Here is a 22,380-nt window from a genome sequence, read left to right as displayed (position 1 = left end):
AATATGCCCCTGGCCCCCATCTACACTTTTAGTGTCTCCTGCAGACATGTATGCTGTTGTTGAGTATTCGTCCAATTTTAATGTCAGTTTATTTCCAGTTGCAAATGGATTCAGCCAAACTGCAGTTTAAACATGTTAGATGTTCATGAAAAGACAATGTATGTAGTATACATTCCCACGATTGGCTGCACAACAAAATTTCTGGCTGCTCAAACTCCACTCCCTGCACTCGTAGTTCTAAGCCAAGCTGGTTCACTGTCGCACCTCCAACTTTCTGTAGTGCTGTGCTTGAGCAACACTGAAATCCGCACAGCAATGTCTTCTGGGGTGCAGGTTGTACATACAAACAGCAACTAATACATAAATAAAAGATTGAAATCACTATTCAGTCTGATTATCGACATTTTGCTTGTCCCTCGACGTAGTGACGTCTCCACAACAGGTCTTTTTGCTGTAATTTATTCTCATGGCAGCAGTTACAGTCAGTTTAATATGATTTATTTCTTTTGTTAGAAATTTCATACTGGATCTTTCAGGTTTTTTTAAAGTCCTCATCTTGTTCTAAAGCTAATTAAAAGTTGATAACAATTTTCTTCAGTATTCTAATGTGTACACTGACTGAATTTCTCATTTGCAACTCACTTGGTAAATCATTAATTTCTCATCATCAAATAAAATATTGACCAGGGCTCATAATCAAGTATCGTTTTTTAAGGACAAGATTTTCTTCTTTGAATGTTACCTTTACTTAAAAAGCAGCATAAATGTATGTATACAGAATCTGTACATGTATAAGAACATTTATTGCAATCCCATTAAAATACAACAAAAGTTTCTAAGTTGATATAATTTAATGTTATTTCCTTCTGTGTTTCACAGAATTGTCATTTTTTAAGCAGTGCATTATACATAGATGTTGGTGTTTAAAACAGCTTCCAGTCATCTCAGAATGGATAAACACAGGTCCTGTATGGTTTTAAAGGGACTCTTGTAACATTCTTTCTGTAAAATACTGGAAAGTTGGGGTAACAGTTATGCATGTAGATAGTGATCAGGCACCCCTCTCTCCAAAGTAAACCACCAATGCTCAAAAACAGCGAGATATGGTGATAATGGTGGCCGGGAGAGATGCAGCAGTACATTCCAGTGCTCATAAAACCAGTCCTGGAAAATGCCAGCTGTCTGAAGAAGCCCTTGTCACCTTATAATGCAGCATAACCATTGGAGAATGAACATGGAATACTATGATATGCCTCTTAAATCACCACCAACCTGCTGCACACACCCCTCCCCCCCCCCCTCCCGCCCCCAAAAAAAAAGAAAGAAAAAAAAAAAGAAAGAAAGAAATTTGTAGTTTCACTCTTGGGATGTAAACTCACCCAGAAGTTTGAAACAAGGCTCATCAGACCAAATGGCATTCTTCCATTGCTCCATAGTCAAAGTTTTTATGGTTTCACCACCACATTTTCCTGTTTGAGGGTATTTGCATCACTGATGAGTAGTTTTGAAATTCCAGCTCACCCTGCAGTTCCCTGCTTCTGGAGTTCCCCTCATGTTGTTTTGGTGCTAACAGTGTTAAGGAGTGTGACATTCAGTTCTGCGGGGACTTTTGCAGCTGTTCTCTTTATTTTTTGTCACAATTGTCTTCAGTGATCATCTGTCATGATTACCCAATACACACTTTCAGCCACATTGTGACGTTGTGGATTATGACAAGTTGCTAAGTGATAAATAGATGAATGTGGACAATTAAACTCTAATTCAATGGTATTCTTCGTCAGATAATTTTTGAGTACTGCGTAATACCTGGCATTATCACGGTGAAGACCAGTGTGACTTTTCACCATTGTTTTCCTGATTTTGTCAACAAGTTCTGATAAACAAATTGTTGTATGCCATTGGCATTAACTGTTCTTCAGTTCTCTAAAGGGTTTCCAGCATAATAAAAGAAACAAGCAATGATTTTCTTGGAAGTGTTTTGTAAGTAACCACTTTTGTTGGTTTTGGTTCACATTGGAACACCCAAACAGTTGAGTGCAGCTTAGTTTCTAGATCACACGAATTTATCCAAATTTTGCCTCCCATTATGGTGACGGTTCTTGATTACACATTACTTAAGCTGAATTTTTCTAACATCCCCTCACTTCAATTGATACAAGCTTATTTTTGAGCTCCAGTCAAATTGTGCAGAATTCATTGAGAACACATCATTTTCACAGCTAATGAATCATTCGGTATGCTTTTATCTAGCAGTAAGTTATATTCTTGTCCTCTTTAATCACGTTATGCACAGTATTGTGTCCGCAAGATATATTACTAATGGAATTGTGGCTGTGACAGAATTCTGCTAACAAATTGTAAACAGTCTTTTCTGAAAGTGATTGGTGCCTAATGTTGAAGAAAGCTATTTGATGCATTGTTGTTGGGTTATATCCTTACAAAAAATCACAAAAACAAATCCATGTAGAATTTGCATTTTTTTGATGACCCTGTTTCTTCAAACACTCACTGTAAATGAATTTCTTGTCCAGTTTCTCAGGTTCGTTATGTTAACAGTAATAAATACCAAATTTTAGAACAATAATAAAGTCACATTGTAATAGTGTCTCCTAACGATTTTTTTGTAAAAATCTTAAAATGTGACACTTGTACAAAGGATTAGTTTATGATACTGGGGCTGGAATAGTGTGTGCTCTGCTTAGTAAGAGCAGTTGAGAATGCCTTTGGTGGGGAAGTAGTGGCTCTGGTTTGAGAAATGTATACATTAATGATCAGGGGAGTAGTGTGCTAAGTGCATGTCCCTTTATACTGACATCCAGTGACATTGTAACCGAGAGACTGACAAAAGAAGGTGCTAGGCAGTGAGTGATACACTCGGCATGATGACACAGTTACATGTATTTCTTCATTGCTATCAGATTTTTCTTAAAAAAAAGATAATGTTTGTTGTTTAAGAACTGCCACTGCGTTTTTTTTTTTTTTTTTTTCCCCATTTGGAAGATTATTCAATAGTATGGAAGGTAACATTGTAGTTTGTACATCAGCTGAGGAGCAAAAGATTATGTACTGCTGTTAGCCAAACTAGCACTTGCCTGTGTATCATTATCATTTTGAATTTTGAAAAGTGATCAAAGGTGAAACAAAGTTCCTTATGTGAAAAATGTTTATCATATGAACAAACCATGGATATGGGTCACTAAAACAAAAATTATTGATTGTAACATGTACAATAAGTTTCAATCATGGAAGATACGACGAAGTTGTAAACTCAAAAATCAGGTGAATATGAGCGGTGAAGCATTAATTTGGTGTTATTCTCAATCAAATAATCAATTTTTGATGTGCAGTGTAACAGCTGGCACTATCATGTTGAAGAACAATGTCATGCTTCTTAGTGTGACTTTTAGTACTGCTGTGTCAAGGTTTGGAATCTACCTAGTGAGGTGTGTGCACTCTTGTGTTGTGACCATCCCATGTCCAAATCTGTAAAATGGTTGTGTGACAGGTCCAATCTAGCCTATTCAGTGCCATATTCTAAACTGAAGATTACATAGATACACGCTTCATTCATGATCTGACAGAGGGTGATACTGAAGAAATATTTTGTTAAAACAGTGCACAGATATGGGCCTTTCTAATATCATTTCTTACTGTTGACATGCTTTAATGAGAAACAGTATCCTACGCACTATGCATCTGTACCGTCCCTGTCTCGTGCTGATTGGTGACTTATACATTTGTTAGTGTGAACATACACTAATAGTTCAGTGACATGACATTCCACACAAATTTAGCTCATTAGACATATTTACGTTGTTTGGCATCCATTTTTATTATTATTTTGAATCGTTTCATTTGTGTACATACAACTAGGGTACCTGTTGATTAATGAATATTCTGTTTATTTGTAAGCGTGCTGAAACTGGAAAATGTCAGTGTATGCTTTATATGGCACAACAAGCAGTACTGAAATGTTTCCTAGTGGTATGTCTCAACATTTATTTTTTTAAGTTTTATTACCATGTATACTTTTTTGTAGTAAATATTCCTTCAATTAAAACTGTAACTTGAACTGTTTGATGGGCTTAAGGATGTCCTGGTCTACACTCCAGAGAGCAACTGAAGCACTCAGTCTCAACTGATTTGCCAGGGGGGGGGGGGGGGGGGGGGGGGGGAAGGAAACAAAAAAAAACTGTATCGATCCCTGCCATTGATTTCAAAAACATGTTTAAGTTAAAAAAAATAAGAAAATGGTAGACAGCTGATGTTCCCTCCTAAGGCACTCAACAGAATACACTAGCTCATTTGCTAATTTGGACAAAAGAACATGAATTCTGCAGTTATGTGTCAGCTGGCATGAAGACAATGGTCTCGTGTATCAAACAGATCCCAAACACAACTATCAGAATGACAGATCAACTGCTCCTAACCAACATTCACAGCTAACAAATGCTGACTTTTGCGGCCCATCAGAGTTGGCTGCCAGCCAAAAGACTAGGCCCAAATGGCAGTCCTCTGACGTTAATGCAGCAGTTTGTGATAGTCTGGGGCACTCAGCTTGTGGCGCAACAAATGAAAATAGCCCCATGGCTGGCACCTGTGTCAACATTGCAGCAAACTGCACTCATTAACTGGTGACACCCAGTTGAAAACTAGACAGTGTATTGCCGCACTACAAGGCAATACAGACTTCTTCATTTGGATCTTGAATGTGCACACAAAATGCCCCACCGCTGACTTAGAAGTTGGGTGAAATTCAGCAACTGGGATACAAGTCGCTGACTGTTGTTAGTTACGAGGGTACAGGGGGCGCCCTCAATAGGAAAAGTGAGTGACAACACACAAATAGTTGCTGTCAATGTCACGGAAGGCAATTTGGCAAAACACTTCATTTTGGGCAGCCTATCCGCTACCAACAACAACTACAACTACTACTACTACGTGCTTCCCAAAAAAGGTCCTACAAAGTTGATGTGCCCCAGTAGATGTGGTGTAGTGCCAAAATCTTTATTCAAGGTATACCACATTGCAACAGATGCAGTAGCTGGAGTATGCAAGGACACAACACCAGGGGGGACAACCACTTGACAACTTGGCCTCTCTCTCAACAATATTGAGTTGGCCATATAGCAGGAAAAAACGTATGCCACACTGAACCTGCTCCTCAAGGTGCACAGGGAGACCACCTTGTCTGGACTGCTGAAACGACATTCCAGAAATGTGGGTCGGCGTCCGTGGCAGCCATGGCCTCCTGCACCGTCAAAGGAAAATCCAGCAGTGTCTGCTGCAAGGTATCGCCCAATGCAAAAATGAGAACCTCCTTTCAATAGAACTCCAGATTGGGTCCCACTGGTCGCCGCGGTAGTGCACCTGCATTAGCTTGATCGCGGTGGACCAGTAACAAATGTCATAGCAATAAGTACTGAGAAAGAGTGCCGACCTATGCAGTCAGTAGGCAATCATATCTGGTGGCTTATAAGGAGTGCCAAATAATGCAATCAGCGGCTTGTAGTCAATGATGAGTAGGAACTGCACTCCATGCAGAAAAACAATTATATTTTTTAATGCCATAAATGATAGACAGTGCCCTCTTTTCCACCTTTGAATAGTTATGATGTGTCTTTGAAAGTGTCTTTGATCCCTAAGTGATGGGCTGTTGAGTCTGTCAATGATTTGCAATTCAAAATCAGAAAAGGCATCTAACCCAAAAATATTCTGCACCAACAGTGAATTAACCACTAACAGTGTAAGTTGCCATCTCACATTCTTATAATGTGTTGAGACGGAGAATTGCCTCCACTTTGGAATTTACTGTTTGCTATAAGAAACAACTTGACATAGCAGCCATTGTAACACAAGGCATCCCAAGAGCCTATAAATGTATTAATTAGACCAACCATTGCCCCTGTGTCTACCTGAAATTCAGTCAGTCACCCATCTACAACTGACATTAGCAGAATACACTTAGGGCAGTGCTTGTGGGGCATCGGAAATGGCCTCTACGAATCTAGGGAAAGCACTGGAGCCTCCAACAACCATCCTGCAGCTTGTCAGCTGCCGCAAACTGATGCCAAATGACCTACTTTACGGCACCTACATGCAAGCAATCCTGTCTGATATGCACCAAATAACAATTGGGGCACCGACCGCTGACACTCATTGAGCAGAAACAGATGCGGAAGGATGATCTTATGTTATGTTAACCAGGGACCTAGAAATGACGGAGAGACTCCATTCCCGCCACAGCCCGAGTGGTCTGCAACCCCACAATGACTATCACAGTCCACTTCACCCCTCCACCGCCCCACACCGAACCCAGGGTTATTGTGTGTTTTGGCCCCCTGTGGACCCCCCCCCCCCCCTCCTCCCCAGGGAATGTCTCACACCAGACGAATGTAACCCCTATGTTTGCGTGGTAGAGTAATTGTGGTGTACGCGTATGTGGAGAACTCGTTTGCGCAGCAATCACCGACATAGTGTAGCTGAGGCGGAATATGGGTAAACAGCCCACATTCACCGAGGCAGATGGAAAATCGCCTAAAAACCATCCACAAACTGGCCGGCTCACCAGGCCTCGACACAAATCCGCAAGGCGGATTCGTGCCGAGTTCCGGTGCTCCTTCCCGCCCAGAAAGCCGTGGGTTAGACCGCACGGTCAACCGGGTGGGCGAGGATGACCTTACTGAGAACCCAAAAAAATTATTTTCAGTGGTCAAAATGCTTCAACTTATTTGTATTCGCTGAGCTCCATGTGAGGAAAGGTATGCAGTACTGTGATGTCACTGAACTTTAATCATCAATGTCATCAACATAAAGTGGCTCAGGGAAAGACAAACATGTCTGGCTAACTCCGTGGGACACTGGCAGCTGTACACCACGCATATAATAGAGGGTGTACATAAAGTCCAGGAACACTTTCAATTACTTATTAGACAAGAACTAAACATTTCACAGACGTCATATATTTTTATCTGCCCAGTGTCACATTGCCACAAAACCACCCAGATGGCAGAAATGTAACTTCTCTATCCAGCAGTGGCTTGACTCCAGAAGCCATGGAGCTGGACCCTAGAAGAGGAAAGCAAACTCTATATGTGGGTCAGTCTGTGGGTAGCAGATAGTCCAGACGTCGTGTAGAGACAGACATGGAGAAAAGTACAAAATGTGAACTGTGTGAATGACTGAACACCTAGCACGCAGAACAAAGAACATGGCACAGTGCGAAGGCAGAATGCAAAATGGTCGATGTTAGCACAATAACTGATGAGCCTGGCCTTTTGCTGCAAGTAAGTAAACAAGTGAGTCGGCAGTTTTGCCCTTACTATGCTCCATGCATACTGCTAGTGATAACTTGCCACACTACTCTGTCATGAGACCCCTGCAGCTTATCTGCATCCATATTGATGCTCCTGGTGGCAATACTAAAGTCAATAATAAAAACCATATGGTGCTTTTTTGTATCAACATGACACATTTGTCATATGGAACAACCTGTAGTATGAAGCATCGTGTTTTTTTTACCATGCGATGAGCAAAAGGGGGAGACACAATTTTTTACCATCATATTGTTTTGAAAAAAAGGTAAACTTCTTATCTGATATAAAACCATTGTACATATTTACTACATTTTCAAGAAAAAAATGGAAGAGCATATGGTAAAGAATGCAAAGGTCTCTCTGTGTAATTATTATGTCAAGAGTTGCATTTTCCTGTTTATCCTAAATAACAAAACAGTCTTTTCTTATGAGACCTCTAAACTAAACCTAGCTAATATCTTCATTGATTGTCATTGAAATAGTTTTCTTTTGTCCATAACACAGTTTTATTCATAATATTATTCATCCTTTCATCATTTACTTGTGACTGTTTTTTTCTGTTGTTCCGTGATTGTTGTTGTGTGTAGCAACTAACCTTTATTCATTAATAGTGCAAGGATATGGAAGAACTATGTTAGTGACATCAATGTGTTCTTGCTAAATTAAAATATATGTGAGAGGACTGTTGAATGGTCTGATATTGGAAAGGAAACTACTATTAAGTATGAAATTTGAAGTTTAGCTATTGATGCACTTAGCACAAGTGAAGATCATTGGAAGGCCAGTCGGGCTTGTTGATCTGGTGCTAATGTTTTTCGGTCTGGCCTACACTAGCCTTCACTTCTCAGTGATGTAGGAATGTGGAACTCCTAGCCAATCATTCCATACAAATTTATTTTACTTTATTAGAGAGCCACTGGACATCTTCACTCTGCTGGTCACTCTCTTCACTATTTAAGCAATGAAGCTGTCAGCTCACAAGAGTAGGCTTTGCAATTTAGGGAGAAATAATTAACACTAAAAAACTGCCACAGTGCCAGGAATTGCATAATGGCTATTTGCGTTGAAGGGAAGCCACATACTGTATTTACCTGAGTATAAGAAAACACTGAATATAAGATGACACCCTCTCAATATAAGATGACACCCTCTCTCCTCCTCCTCCTCTCCTTTTTCCATTTTTTAAGAAACTTATTGAGAAAAATTTATTTTTTTAACATACTCTGACTAATCAAAACTACAAACTTTTATTGATTTAAGGCATCTATCATAAACTTGTGGCATTTATTCACTGTCTACTTTTTGATAGTACAAGGAGAAGTAAAATAAACAAAAAGAAATGGTTTACAGTAATTTTTATTGTAACTGCATTCTCTTTGTTTGCTATTGTCTTCGGTATCATTATTTTTAACCATCATTGCCATCATCCTAACAGGAAATTGGTGAAACTTATAACTTCATTATCGCAAATATTTGGCTATTTCTTCTGAATGTGTTGTGATTTCTAAGACTGTGGTTACAGTGTGACCAAAAAACCACCATTTTTTTCTCAACACATAATGTTTTTACTTCTGTGTGGTGTGAGAATGATACAATATCTCTTGCTGTCAAACATATTGTCTGCCCAGCGCACTGTCATTGGCTATGTAGAACTAGCAGCTGACACATCTTCTATCATTCCCTCATACCTCAGTAGCCAAAGCTTCAGTTGCAAATTTAAGACAACCTCTATATTAATCTGTTAAACAACATAAAAAGTTGTCCTCAGCAGCAATAGTTTAATCTGCAAGTATAAAACAGCTCTACATGTTTCAGATGACAAATTCTGGAAAAGACCTCGTCTTATCATGGGGTAAATAGGGTAATTACGCAAGTACGTACTCCAGCATCCACTGACAGCTGGAAAGCTACAACAGTCTTCAATCAGACACCCTGTACAAGTGGAACTGACGTTCAGGGAAGGCACTTCCCATAATGCTCCAAAACTTCTCAATTGGGAAGGGATCCGGTTGCCGTGGTCGCCAAGGGTTTTGACAAGTATGAAGACAGGCAGTAAAAATTATCGCTGTCTGCGAGTGGGCATTATCATGCTGAAATGTAAGTTTAGGGTGGTTTGCCATGAAAGGCAACAAAATGAGGCATAGAATGTTGACTTGCCACTGTACTATAAGGGTGCCATGGATGACACTGAAGAGAGTCCTGCTGTGCAATGGTACCCCTGACCATCACTCCTGGTTGTCGGGAGATGTGTCTGGAGACCCCCGTGCCCTCCCTCCCTCCCTCCCTCCCTCCCTTGGACATAAGAGGACCCCTTTGGTTGTTATCCATGGCACCCTGGCATCCTTACAGCACAATGGTGTGTCAACAATATTCTATGGCCCCTTTTGTTGCCCTTCATGGCAAGCCATGTTGGGCTTACATTCCAGCAACATAATGCCTACCTACACACAGCAAGTCTCTACTGCTTATCTTCGTGCTCACCAAACACCATCTTGGCCACCAAGGTTGTCGAATCTTTCCTCAGTTGAAAACATTTGGAGCGTTGTGTCAAGAGACCTCAGGATTTTGACAGCCTAACACACCAGTTAGACAGAATTTGACACATCCCTCAGGAGGACATCCGCAACTCTTTATCAGTCAATGCCAAGCTAAACAACTGCTTGCGTAATGGCCAGAGGTGGAACAATGTGTTACTGATGTGCTCTTTCTCTTGAGTAAATCATCCAATTTTTCTGAAATTGTAATAATTTGTTTGTCTATACAGGTACAGCACATCTACCAATTGCAATCCCGTTTTGATAACTCCTTCATGGTGTTGCTTTTTTTTATGGGTTTATTTCTCATCATTGTCACCATCCTACTGATGAACACATTTCTCCCAACAAGAGACCGGTTTGCTGATACCATCACTATAGAATGTTTGACTTTGTTGATGGGAGACATAACCTAACCTCTGCTTGCAGCATGTCATCACTATCAAAGTGAAGCCCTGAAAGGTGTTCTTTAAGTTTTGGAAACAGATGAAAATCTGACAGAGTGAAGGCAGGTCTGTATGGGAGGCTGATCAGTGACAGTGACCTGATACATCGCTTTGTTGCAGATCTCACAGTGCTCATGTGTAGTCTAGCTGAAGGAAACTGCGCTACATGTGGATGAATTCTTTGAATTTGAAACTCAATCACAGCACACTGTTTCTCACACTCTGATATAGTTACAAGCTACAATTTGGTGCCATCTAGTGGCAGAGGGCTGTAAGTATGCAGACGTGAAGAATAAAGATGTACAACGTTACTGACATTTGTTTTATTTTTAAACAAGTTTTTGCATAAAAATTTGTTGGCATTATTTTCCAACACACCCTTTTAAAGAAAGGGTTATGAGTGGCGATTGATGAGACAGACATGAATTTGAAAATTGGAGAAAATCATATAAATAATTTTGCATTATTATGACACTAGTACAAGATGAGAGAGACTTTGAGCATCTTATTGAGTGTAAAGTTACTGTATTAAAAATAATTTTAAAAAAATACTCTTCAAGTGGAGGAGAGCACCCACAATTAAAGGCAAAGGAAGTCTGCAAGCTTTTGGAGCCAGTGGCTCCTTCTTGGAGAAGGGTTAGAGAGGAAGGAAGAGGGATGAAAGAAAAGGACTGGTGAGGTTTAGGAAATTGGGAGAGTTTAGAAAAGTTGCCCAGAACCCCAGGTCGGGGAAGACTTCCTGGACAGGATGAGAGTACAAGTTTTAGTATAAAGGAAGAAAGAGTGTCTGAAGCTGAGTGTGTTGAAAATGAAGCTCATAGGCATGTAAGCCAATAGAAATTAATTGAAAAATGAGTGGAAAGGAAATTCAAATTAGTCACTATTTTTTTCTTTCTCAGTTTTATGACATATTGCAATGGAGACACCTCCAGGGAGGGGGGTGGGCACAGGTTTTTCCCTGTTAAAAATACACTTTTGGTGGTGAAAATACATTTTTTTTGTGTTAAGTGGCACTGTACTTTCCATCAGACCTGTAAAACTACTGTTTGAATAGTAGAGGTTTTATACACCTGTGTAGAACTTCCTGGTATTTTAGGAAATTAAACCTAGCAAAAATCAGCATGTTTTGGGAAGATCTGTGATGCACGACAACATGTACACCCCAGGTTTTATATTACGAAAGTATAAATACAAATTCCACCAAATACAGCATGGTAGCTTCTGGAGCTCTGAAATGGAGATTGTGTTGCACAATATATTTTCACCAACCAGTCGTAGCTCATTGCAGGTAGTCTCACCAGCAATTGACAGCAGATATTCAGAACATAGGATGGGTGATGTAATCAGCCAGTAGCAAAATCTCACAAATTTGAATAGTTAATGGTCTAAATTAATATACATATGGTATAGTTAGAAGAAAAACTAAAATTTCAGATATACCATAGGTCATCAAAAAATTATTGCTGTCTTTTTTCCCCCCTCTCTCTTCAAGGGTGTGGTTAGGCAGGATCCTTAGACCACATCTTAAATTGCAGCAGCTGAATATTACTAACAAGTATGATTATAAATTTCACTGTTATGCACTGAACATTTTGTGTGTTACCTGGCAGAAAACATGTAACATCGACCACTTCAGTTGTTTCCATAGAAAAGCCAGTTAAGTGTTAAATTACTCAAGAAATCACTTCGAACTTTTTTGAAGTATAATTACAATTTTTGCCGTTGCTCTTGTATAATCTATAATCTGTCAAAGAACGAAAATAAATGTGAAAAAGTAACCGTGAAGCTTGGTCTCGTTTAGCATGTGTTACTCTTCAAGATATATCAAACACAAATGTGCCAGTAAAAATTTAAATAATGGCATAAATGGCTGGCTGGTTTCCCAGTCCCAAAATTTTTCTAAGTGGCTAGTCCCCAGTGTGTTAAGTTTTGAAAGAGAGCCAAATGCTCCGTGATTTAAGAAAGTCCTCACACAGTCTCACACGAAACATAATTTGTCTTGTGTAAAGGTGTTTCACCTGCCACGAGATGACTGAGTGTTGTTGTGTCATCATCATCATCATCATCATCATCATCATCCATTCTCATTACGGTTGGAGGAAGTCAACGGCAAACCACCTTCAGGACCTTGCCTAGTACGGCGGAGCGGGTCTCCCACATCATTCCCTACGCTCCGACAAGAAACATGGGACTTTATTTCCAGTTTTCATGTGGTATTCTATCATATACCTCTTATACTCATTAATATTACTTACATACAATTATATTGCTTTATATACCATTTCATTTTTAGGGTTCTGTTACCTTAATCAGTGAAAGTGGAACCCTTATAGGCTCGCTTTGTTCTCCATTTGTCTGTCAGCCTGTTGAAAACCCTTTTTCTCAGGAACAGGTAAATACAAGAAGTTGAAATGTGTCGCACCTTAAGGTCTGTGATCTCTTAGCAGTGTGATAAATATTAGCTTCTAAGTTGATCTAATCGAGAGATATGGCCATTTATGTCATTTACTTTGGTACTCACAAATTCATTCATTAAAACAAATAGAGTACTTCCGGTTGGTCTAGAATCATGAAACTTTGCAGGAAGCCAGTATTCACAGTGAAAGAAAAGACAAGAGTTAGGAAATTGTTAATGTTTAATTATATCACATGAAAAAAAATTACTTTTGTCATTTGGTATCCAACTTTAAACTTGAAATTAAAACATTATCAAAAGCCTTGAGATCCCTGGGATTGATATCTTGTCATTATCAATGTTAACAGGCAAAAATTGTTGAGATTCTTGATTTCTGGAATGATTGAGCTGTCTATATACATAGTTAAATTTTTTATGGAACCATCGAAGTGCAAGTCCTACTCACACCTGGCCAATTATTGTTGTTGTTGTTGTTGTTGTTGTTGTTAGGAGGCATAGTTTAAAAATACTGATTGTGAAATATCATGTTAGGTTTCGTAATGCCGCAAAAAATATAACACTTTGAATATTTACACTTCAAAAATTACTGGGCATACCGGAGGACCAGTGAAAATAATCATTAGCAAGAACATTATGACCAGCCATATAATAACTTGTTCCTCCAAATTCAATATACAGAACTACTGCAGTTAATTGTGGAATGAATTCAGCAAATTGTTGTTACGTGACAGAGGATGCCAAACCTCTTTGCAAAAATCATACGATATCTGTAGATAATGAGAATCTGTTTTTTGTTTTCTCATCTGGCATCTCCAACTTATGTGATTGGGTTGGGAGCAAGAGCCTCATATAAAATTCATTGTGCTGTACAAACTTCTACAAAATGTTGAACTCTTCTTGGGAATTGAGGGCATCATCTATTGGAGCTCAAGATTATCATATGCCACAAACATATTACATTGTGGGTTTGTCAGTAAACTTATAATTAGAAATCGTGAATCATGCACTAAAATTCCTGTAACTTGCAATGCTAGAGTTGTTAAGATGTTAAGAAAGAGTTAATTTTATTTATATTTTTATGGCATTTTGTTGGAAAAGTGATTGTAACAAAAGTATTATTGTGTAAAAACTGAATCTTTATAAGCCCAGATTATATGAAATCTAAAATTTTTCATGAACAAGCAGGTAAAACAATGTAGACAAGTGGAAAGTGTACGTTAAACAGTAACTGAAAAATATACAATCCGTCACCTACAAACCATCAGCAAAATGTCGCCAAGCAGCAGTCTGCATGCACAAAACAGAGTTCTCAAGATGGCCTCGTTGTAGCACCATTGCTACATTCCTGGAGATTGACACTCAGATTGTTCCCTGTTTATTAACTTTCTTCACTTTGTTTCAGTCACCAGAAAACAGTGATGAGGGTGAAGTGACAGCCCATCAGCATCAGCAGGCAGCAACTGTAGCATTTGCAACTGCTGGTCCTGGCCAGGAAATGCTTCTACACTTCAATTTCAATAAAGAACGAGATGGGTTTCTGAGATCAGAAGATCAAGCTGCCTTGCAGAGGTATAATATTTGTACTAAAGGCTCCCACATGCATGTAAATAGATCCTCCAGCGCTAGGATGTCTGTACCGAAGCTAGATAAAAAGCTTGTCGTGCTTCTACAGCTTCACCTGCAGGGAGTTTGTCATACTGTTCAACTGGGCTGTAATGCTGCATGTGCACTTCTTTCACAATTGCATGCTTGTCTGTTGGTTACAGGATGTGGTCACTTTGTGCTAAACATTATTTCTTCTTCTTTTAAACATTTATTACCTTCAGTTTGCTTTCAGTCCTCTGAGCATTGTTGAGTCTAACATATCCATGTCCTTTATTGTAAGCTTGCAAAGAGACCAGGCAAGTGCTTCTTCAGACAGTTGCATTTAAATCAATATTCATATGTTCAGTTCATTAGTTAATTTGAAAGAAAGATATACTTTAACTTGTTGTACTATTCATGGTCATCTTTGTGATAAATGAAAAGTGCACTTGGAAGAACCGGAAACTGTAACAGAACTATTAAAGGTTATTTCTACAGGCAATAAAGATAAGAAGAAACAGCGGGTAGAGAAGTGGTCCCAAAAGTACTTGCATCAGTAGGAATGAACACTTTTTATATCAGAGTGCCAGGAGCTCTCCAGCTGCACATAGCCTGGTGAAAGGTCTTTTAAGTTTTTGGTTGAGCCTTGCTTTTTAAATAAAGCTGTACATAAGCTCCCACTCTGCTGGCTGTCCATTTAGGAATTGATCAGAAAAAATATGGAAAGGACAACACATACAACAGATATTTTGTGACATTAAAAAGCAGGCGAATATGTGAACTTCACTTGTGTGAGGGATACAGGGAAAACATGAAACTTCCTGGCAGGTTAAAATTGTGTGCCGCACTGAGATTGAAACTCAGGACCTTTGCTTTCGCGGGCAGAAGTAAAGTTGTGAAGACGGGGCGTGACTCGTGCTTGGGTAGCTCAGTTGGTAGAGCACTTGCTCACGAAAGGCAAAGATCCCGAGTTCGAGTCTCGGTCCGGCACACAGTTTTAATCTGCCAGGAAGTTTCATATTAGTGCACACTCCGCTGCAGAATGAAAATCTCATTCTGGAAACAGGGAAAACGTGTCGCTGGAGGAGGAAAGATTCGGGTTTCATGTTGTTAATGTAAATTACAAAAGTAGAAAGTTGATGAAGTCAACAGTGTTTGACAAAAAAATCCAAAGAATGGTAATAACCAGTTTGGGAAACAGACATTGGGGTCAGAACAGTAGACGTGGAAAAATGTGGTTTAAAATTCTACTCTAAGCAGTGCAGTGTCATCAGAACTCAAAGAAAACTGTTGTCAATTATCCATTATGGGCTTATTCATCCGTTTAAAAACCAGAAGCTGTGGGCACAGGAAAGAAATATAAATAAGCAGAGAAATAATTTCATCTATCTAAATGAAACTTAAATTACAATAGTTCTGGGAAACTATATTAGGACAGTACTAGAGAGTAAGAAGTAAAAGGTAATATGGAGTCTGGACAAGGAAGAAAAAGTAATGAAAGAAAAAACAGCATTCTAAAACTCAATAAAATCTCATATCACTGAAACATGCTTATTGTTTTAAAAACAGAACATGAAATAGTCAAAGATACTTCTCAAAATACACTGTTGGCCAACATTTTTTAGTAAATTGAGTTTTCATTTGCATGTATATACTACAATAACAGTAGCACAAGATGAAATACAAAAAGGCAAATCAAGAAAATGTGGATTACTGGATTATAATATATGATTGGTGTGAGATTTGTTTTGATGCTCTGAAGGTTACAGCTAAGGTTAAACATGGAAAGAAATGCATCAGGCGAACAGAGAAACCACAAGAAAGAAATAACTAAAACTACTTCAGAAATTAAAGATGTGAAGAAATATGAAGGTAGATCACCACTGTCCTGACTACTTGCAGATGAATGTCAAAGTGCTATGGAGCGCTCATTGGAGCACGTGTATATATTTTGGACATTTAGAAAAGTAAGAAAGGGGCTCAATCACCAGCTAGATAGGCTTGGTTTTTATGTGGACTGTTCCTCCTGTACTGTCTAATGTGACTGAGAATGGTGAGAATGCTGTGCACTGTGTAAATGCCAGACAGATTCTGCAAGATATAATTTTTTTCTAGCCTTGCACTCTATTGCTCATCATTTGTCAATGACATATGGAATATTGATTTTAATGAGAAGAAGTCATTCAGGTGCATTTCAGACAGCTACATGAGCAATAAAATTTCAGCTAATAGTATTGAACTAAATATACCTTCTAGATGTTCTCTCCGACACCTCCCATTAATTTTATTACACGAACAGGTTTGCGAGTGCATCTGGTACCAGCAAAGCTACATCATGCAATAATTAGTAACAGAACTCGGGTGTTCTCTGGACATCATGACCATTGAACCATGTATCCAAGGCAACACAGAAACAAAGATTTGGTGCGAAACCTCACATTGCCAGAAAGATGGCACAGTATTTTGGAACTTCTATTAACCATGATTTTCAATCTCTTATAATTGTTGACATTCATGGAATGTACATCCAGTAAGTCTGCAGAAATTTGAAATGTCTGTTTGCTGCTTTGGCTGCTGATTCTTTTGTCCTGTTACCTGTTGAATATGTTTAGGATCATATGGTGAGGAAACATCTGTCAGCTTCTCATATGACGGATTTGGGGTGTCAGTTGCAGTGGCATGATTTTCCTGAAGAGCTCATGGTACATATTCTGTATGTCTCCTCATCAAGGGGACTGAGTGAAGGGGAATGGCAATTAGCACACTGAACTCTCATTCGGGAGGATGTTAGTTCAAATCCACCTGCAGCTATTGGGATTTCAGCTTTCTGGGATTTCACTGAATCGCTCCTTTGAAAGGACATGGCCAATTTCGTTCCCCACCCATGAAACATTCCAAGCTTGTGCTCCATCTCTCATGAACTCTGTCAGTGGGACATTTTTCATTTGATAAGAAAACCTCTTATTTGCTCTTGTATCCTTCAACTATTGTGAATGCCATATTACTAGAGATGACATGATGGCAATAAATTTTAATTTTTTGCGTAATATTAGGAGATGTCTGAGTTTGTAAGTGAAGTCATTATATTGTTATGCCCTGCATACAGTTCAGTGTCATACATATTGGGAGAGCTGGAAAGTTATTATATACCATAAAGCAGTTGTGCAAAAGACTGAAGTAAGTGAATGGCACCAATGACCCAAAAGTAAATTCAGAAGAAGAAGTAGTTCTCATTGTGCTATCCACAGTTTGGTTCCATTACACATAAGCATGTGTTGTATATAATTTGGACTTAACAGAAAAAGGGAAAAGTGTGCTCCTCAACTCCTACAATAGGAAAAAATGCACAAGAATCTTATTTATTTTAAAAAATAAGTTCACATGTAGGTGATTAGCTTATAACTTTTTACTTTCGACTTTTAATTAGTACTATTTCTGTATTATTTTTAAAAATACAATCTGTAAAGCTACCATGTACAACATTTGTCAGGCAGATATGATGAGAAATAACATTTTCTTTTGAAAGTTCTTATCCCTTGATAAAGTCTCATTTTATGCCCAGACAGACGAAAATTAGGTACAACCTCATTTGACACCCCTCTCTATAGCAGACATTTAGAACTGACAGTTTCATAACTGGTTATAGAATATTGTAAAATTTTCATCTCTATATCACTACAAAAGTTCTGCCGTAAGGAACAAAAAAAAAAACCTCATTTTTGCTCAATACAAACTGTTTAATCCCATTGTTGATAATTTCTGGGATTTATTCGATTCATACTTGAATTCTTTCATTACATTTGTCCGATTGTTCCACCTAATTCAGTGCATTGATAACCTTTATTTTTGATACAGGAGACTAATTACACATACACAGTGGTAATGGAAAACAATTATCATAAATTTTATTCACTTGTAGTGGCAATTCAAAGCCATTGTTGGACACGAACAGTTTCAAGCAGCTTATGTCATCCACCTCGCAAGATCGATAGCCCTGGGGTACAGAAAGATATTCCACAAGCTACGGCAACAAGAGACATCACAGTTAATTCTAAAAATTAGTATGATCATCTCTAATCTCTAGAAAATGAGTCGTACACTTCATACACCACAATCACAATATAGAAACTTAAGTTGTTTCAGTATCACTACTCTCAACAGTCTTATGCTGCCATCATTTGATCTACGAGAAAAACATGGAAGATAAAAGGAAAGGGGGGGGGGGGGGGCGTGAGACTGCAATTCATTTCACCTATTATATACAAGGGGGGATCAAATATAAATGGTATTTTTGTTCCTGAACATCAACAGTTGGTAGGACTAGCTCCGCACTTCTGCTAGGCAGGACCGTTAGAAGTGAGGAGAGCCTGCTGTCAGATATTTCCACCATTTCGTCAGTAATGCTCACAGTGTCTGAGCAACAGGTGCACCCCTCCATTGCGAAGCGCATAATTATCAAATTTCTTGGTCGTGAAGGAGTTACAGTGGTGGAAATTTTCCAAAGATTAACTGCACAGTTCGGGGTTGAAACATTATCTAGGGCTTATGTGTTTGCCTGGCATAAAAGGACAAGAACACGTGTCAAATCAGCAATATCATTGCCATCCTCGGACCAGCATTACAGACAAAAACATTTGTGCGGTTAAAGACATTATTGATGACATTCGATGGGCAAGAGTATCAGAAATTGCACAAAAAGTTGGAATCCATTATGGGAGCTGTCAAGCAAACATCACAAACGACCTACAGTTCCGTAAAGTGTGTTCCAGGTGGTTCCCTAAACTTTTGACCGAAAATCTGAAGTTGAGATGTTAGGAGGCCTGTCAAAGGCTTACAGCAAGGTTTGTGGAAAACAGTTATGCAACTTTGAGTGAGATAGTCACCTACAACAAAGGGGAGACAGCACCAGTGAAAGCCAAGACTCCGCACCCCTCCCCCCTCCCCTTTCCGCCATCAGCAAGGGTGTTTTTTTTTTTTTTTTTTTTTTTTTTTGCATGGGCGATGCACAATCAATGCTGCTTACTACTACAAACTGTTGAACAAGGTGAGAATTGCATATCACTGCAAAAGACAAGACCAATCAATTAGACAGGTCATCCTCCTCCATGACAATGCGTGACCGCATACTGCTGCTCTGACTGTCTCCAAGCAGCACTAGGCTACACTTAGTCATCCTCCTTATAGCCCAGACTTATTGCCATGCGATTTCCATTTATTCACACCGCTTAAAGAAGCTCTAGGAGGACGACGATTTGAAGATGACAAGAGTGTGAAAGACTTCATGCGCAACTGACTGGTGACACGACCCAGTTTTTTATGATGAGGGCATCAAAAAGCTGCCCATAAGCTGGGACAAATGCATTGCCAGATCAGGAGACTTATGTGGAAAAATAAATTATAATTGACTTGAAATAAATGAATTTCAGTAAAAAATAAAATCCTATTTATATTTGATCTGCCCTTACAAAATTGCACTTACCTTATGGAATTTGTTATAGAAGTGCCATGTTTTATATTACAAGAAGACAAAGCACAAAAGGCACTCCACACTTTTACATATCTTGATAAAAAACACACAATTGATAAGATGCACACAGTTGATATCATCCGCATACCATCCATGCATAGTGGCATCGAATATAATTCTTCCTAGCTTACCGCACAGCGCTATGCTACAGGCGGAGTGTTAACATAGAGGTACCAGATCTGCTACAAAGTTGCATATCTTGCCATTGGATGACAGAAGTAGTACACTCTAATGATCAATGGCTGTGGTTGTCTGCTCTCTGAGCTACTCTATTTAAAATACCTTCAACAAAATACAGGATTTCAGCCATTTTAACTAGATACAGGTGTGCCTTGAACTTTCTGTGTTGAACTGAAATTAATGATTTATTAATATTGATTCCAAATCAACATTATGATTTTTTTTCGAGGTTTACATGTTTCTACATCTCATCTTTTCCTCAAAAATTCTTCTTTGAATGGTTATATGATACTCTCAAAGTAAACAGGCCAAGAAAATTAAGCGTTCTGCTTTCCAAAAATTTGTGGAGTTCTGGAAACTGTTTTAATCACCCAAGTGGGTGTCGGGTATGAATAATTTGTTTTCCCTGATTACTGAGTGGAGCTTCAGCCATAATGAGAAGAAATCCACCAAAATCTCATAATTTTTAAATTCCTCTGGAACTAATTGTTTAATTGAAAAAGCTAAGATTACCAAAAAAGGTAGAGCATTAAATTCTGCATCAGTTAGTTTTGGTATTTGATTAAATTTCCCTGAAAAAAGTGACTTCACCAGAAGATGATGGGTACGAAACTCATTGAAATGTTGCGACAAGACGATGCCACCACTCGGCTGATAACCCAAGAAGAATTCGTCAGTGCTTTTTAACTGTCATAGGGTTAACAAAGGGGCATAATGCCGTTCCTGAATCAAGAGCATTCCATATATGCTTGATGGGACGAGCATAGTTTAGGAGTGGGGGAGTCACTCGATTCTTCCAATATTATGCGTCTCCAAGTACTCATGACTCCGTGTCGTACATGTAGATAGACAAAGGAAAGAAATTTGAGTCATAAAGATTATACATTAAACCAACATTAAAATTTTTTTACCAGCCTCGTAATTGTTTGCAAATCACAGGTAGCTCTCTGCTGTCTGATCAGCCTCATGGACCATCTCAAATCTCCAGTTTAGCAGGAAGAGAAAGGTTCTGGCAGAATGAACTTTGAGGTGCTACATGGGTCATGCTTGGAGAGCTTAAACAGGAGAGTTGCCTATGACAGATATGTATGTGGGTTTGAATTCCATTATAAAACAGTTTTAATCTATCACAAAGATTCGATTTGATGTGTCGCCTGCTGTACTTGAAAATATAGGGGGGAGTCGTCAGAAAATTCAAGCTTTTAATTTTTTCACGTGTTATATTTGGCTATCCTAGGTGAAAATCACAGTATAGTGTACATTGAAACAACAATAAGATTTTGTACCAGACTTGGATTTGAAACTGCTGATCCATATTCAATTCTCAGTCGAGTACATAGTGGTAATAGTCAGGAATGTTCATCTGGGACACAATTTTCTCTCTTTATTAATAAGTGAATTGTGTCACATGACAAACAAAAATGTCATCCTACAACTTTTCAATAGTTGTGCAATGTTGCAGATTTAGTGCTTTGTCTGTATTGCAGGAGAGATACCACAAGACCACTCACCATCAGTTCCATACTGATCTCTGTCAGTGATGCTGCATAGATGCTAATATACGACTACTTCCTTTTCTTTTTATCTTTGAAACTATGGATTCCTCAAGGATCTAAGTCATGTGTTGTTATATTCCTTCAAGCACTTGTGCATACATATTAGTCATCACTGCCCTTAACAAGCCAATATTAGGTGGAATGTGTGTGTTGTGATGCCGGACACTTAAGCAGGATGCATATTAACCCTTCATAAAATTCCAAAATGAACAAAATATGCAAAACAGGGAGACATGTTTATAGCAAGGAAATAATTGTAAAACATTACAACCCTCTGGTATTAAGCCATTAACTATGGTTAATGAGGAAATGGGGAGAAGGATAAAATTTTACCTCTTGCATGGCTTCAATAATTAAGTCATATAAATCATAAATTCAGGTAAATTATTGAATGTATAGAGCTTTAAGAAAATAAAGCTCACACTGTATATAATTTCTAAGAACCTTGTGTATAAAAAATTCATAATTCAAATAAAATATTACATACTATTCTGATAACTCTTACCCAGTTAATCACTGTACTAAATATACAAAAAAATTTAAGCATAATCGTGATTTTTACGTGTTCCTATTGCAGATTGTGAAACCAGATGGCAAAAGAAATTTTGGACACACAATTCTTAGACTGTTTTTTGTCATTTCCTGCTTATATATTATATTAGTTATTTACAATTTCACCCAAAATATTGTTTCCAGAAGCACTTGTACAGAACTGAACTTCATTTCGTGAATCCATATCTCATGGAGAGAATCTTAATAGCTATTTTGGAATAAAGAGTATTTTGATCAATCACCGTGTTGCTTTCATTTTTACATATCAC

General features: G+C 38.5%; 1 protein-coding gene across 1 annotated transcript in view; it reads left to right on the top strand.

Annotated features, from left to right (window-relative positions):
- Window positions 1–22,380, top strand: part of LOC126298357 (zinc finger protein 85-like) — a 99,643-nt gene that overhangs the window by 58,312 nt on the left and 18,951 nt on the right. The window contains exon 5 of the mRNA XM_049989651.1: window positions 14,115–14,281. Coding sequence (XP_049845608.1) covers window positions 14,115–14,281 — 167 coding nt within the window. The remainder of the gene's footprint in view (window positions 1–14,114; window positions 14,282–22,380) is intronic.

Source organism: Schistocerca gregaria, chromosome X, assembly GCF_023897955.1.
Source record: "Schistocerca gregaria isolate iqSchGreg1 chromosome X, iqSchGreg1.2, whole genome shotgun sequence".
Classification (NCBI taxonomy): Eukaryota; Metazoa; Arthropoda; class Insecta; order Orthoptera; family Acrididae; genus Schistocerca; species Schistocerca gregaria.
Note: the sequence above shows the minus strand (reverse complement) of the source record. Positions and strands in the feature narration are given on the sequence as shown.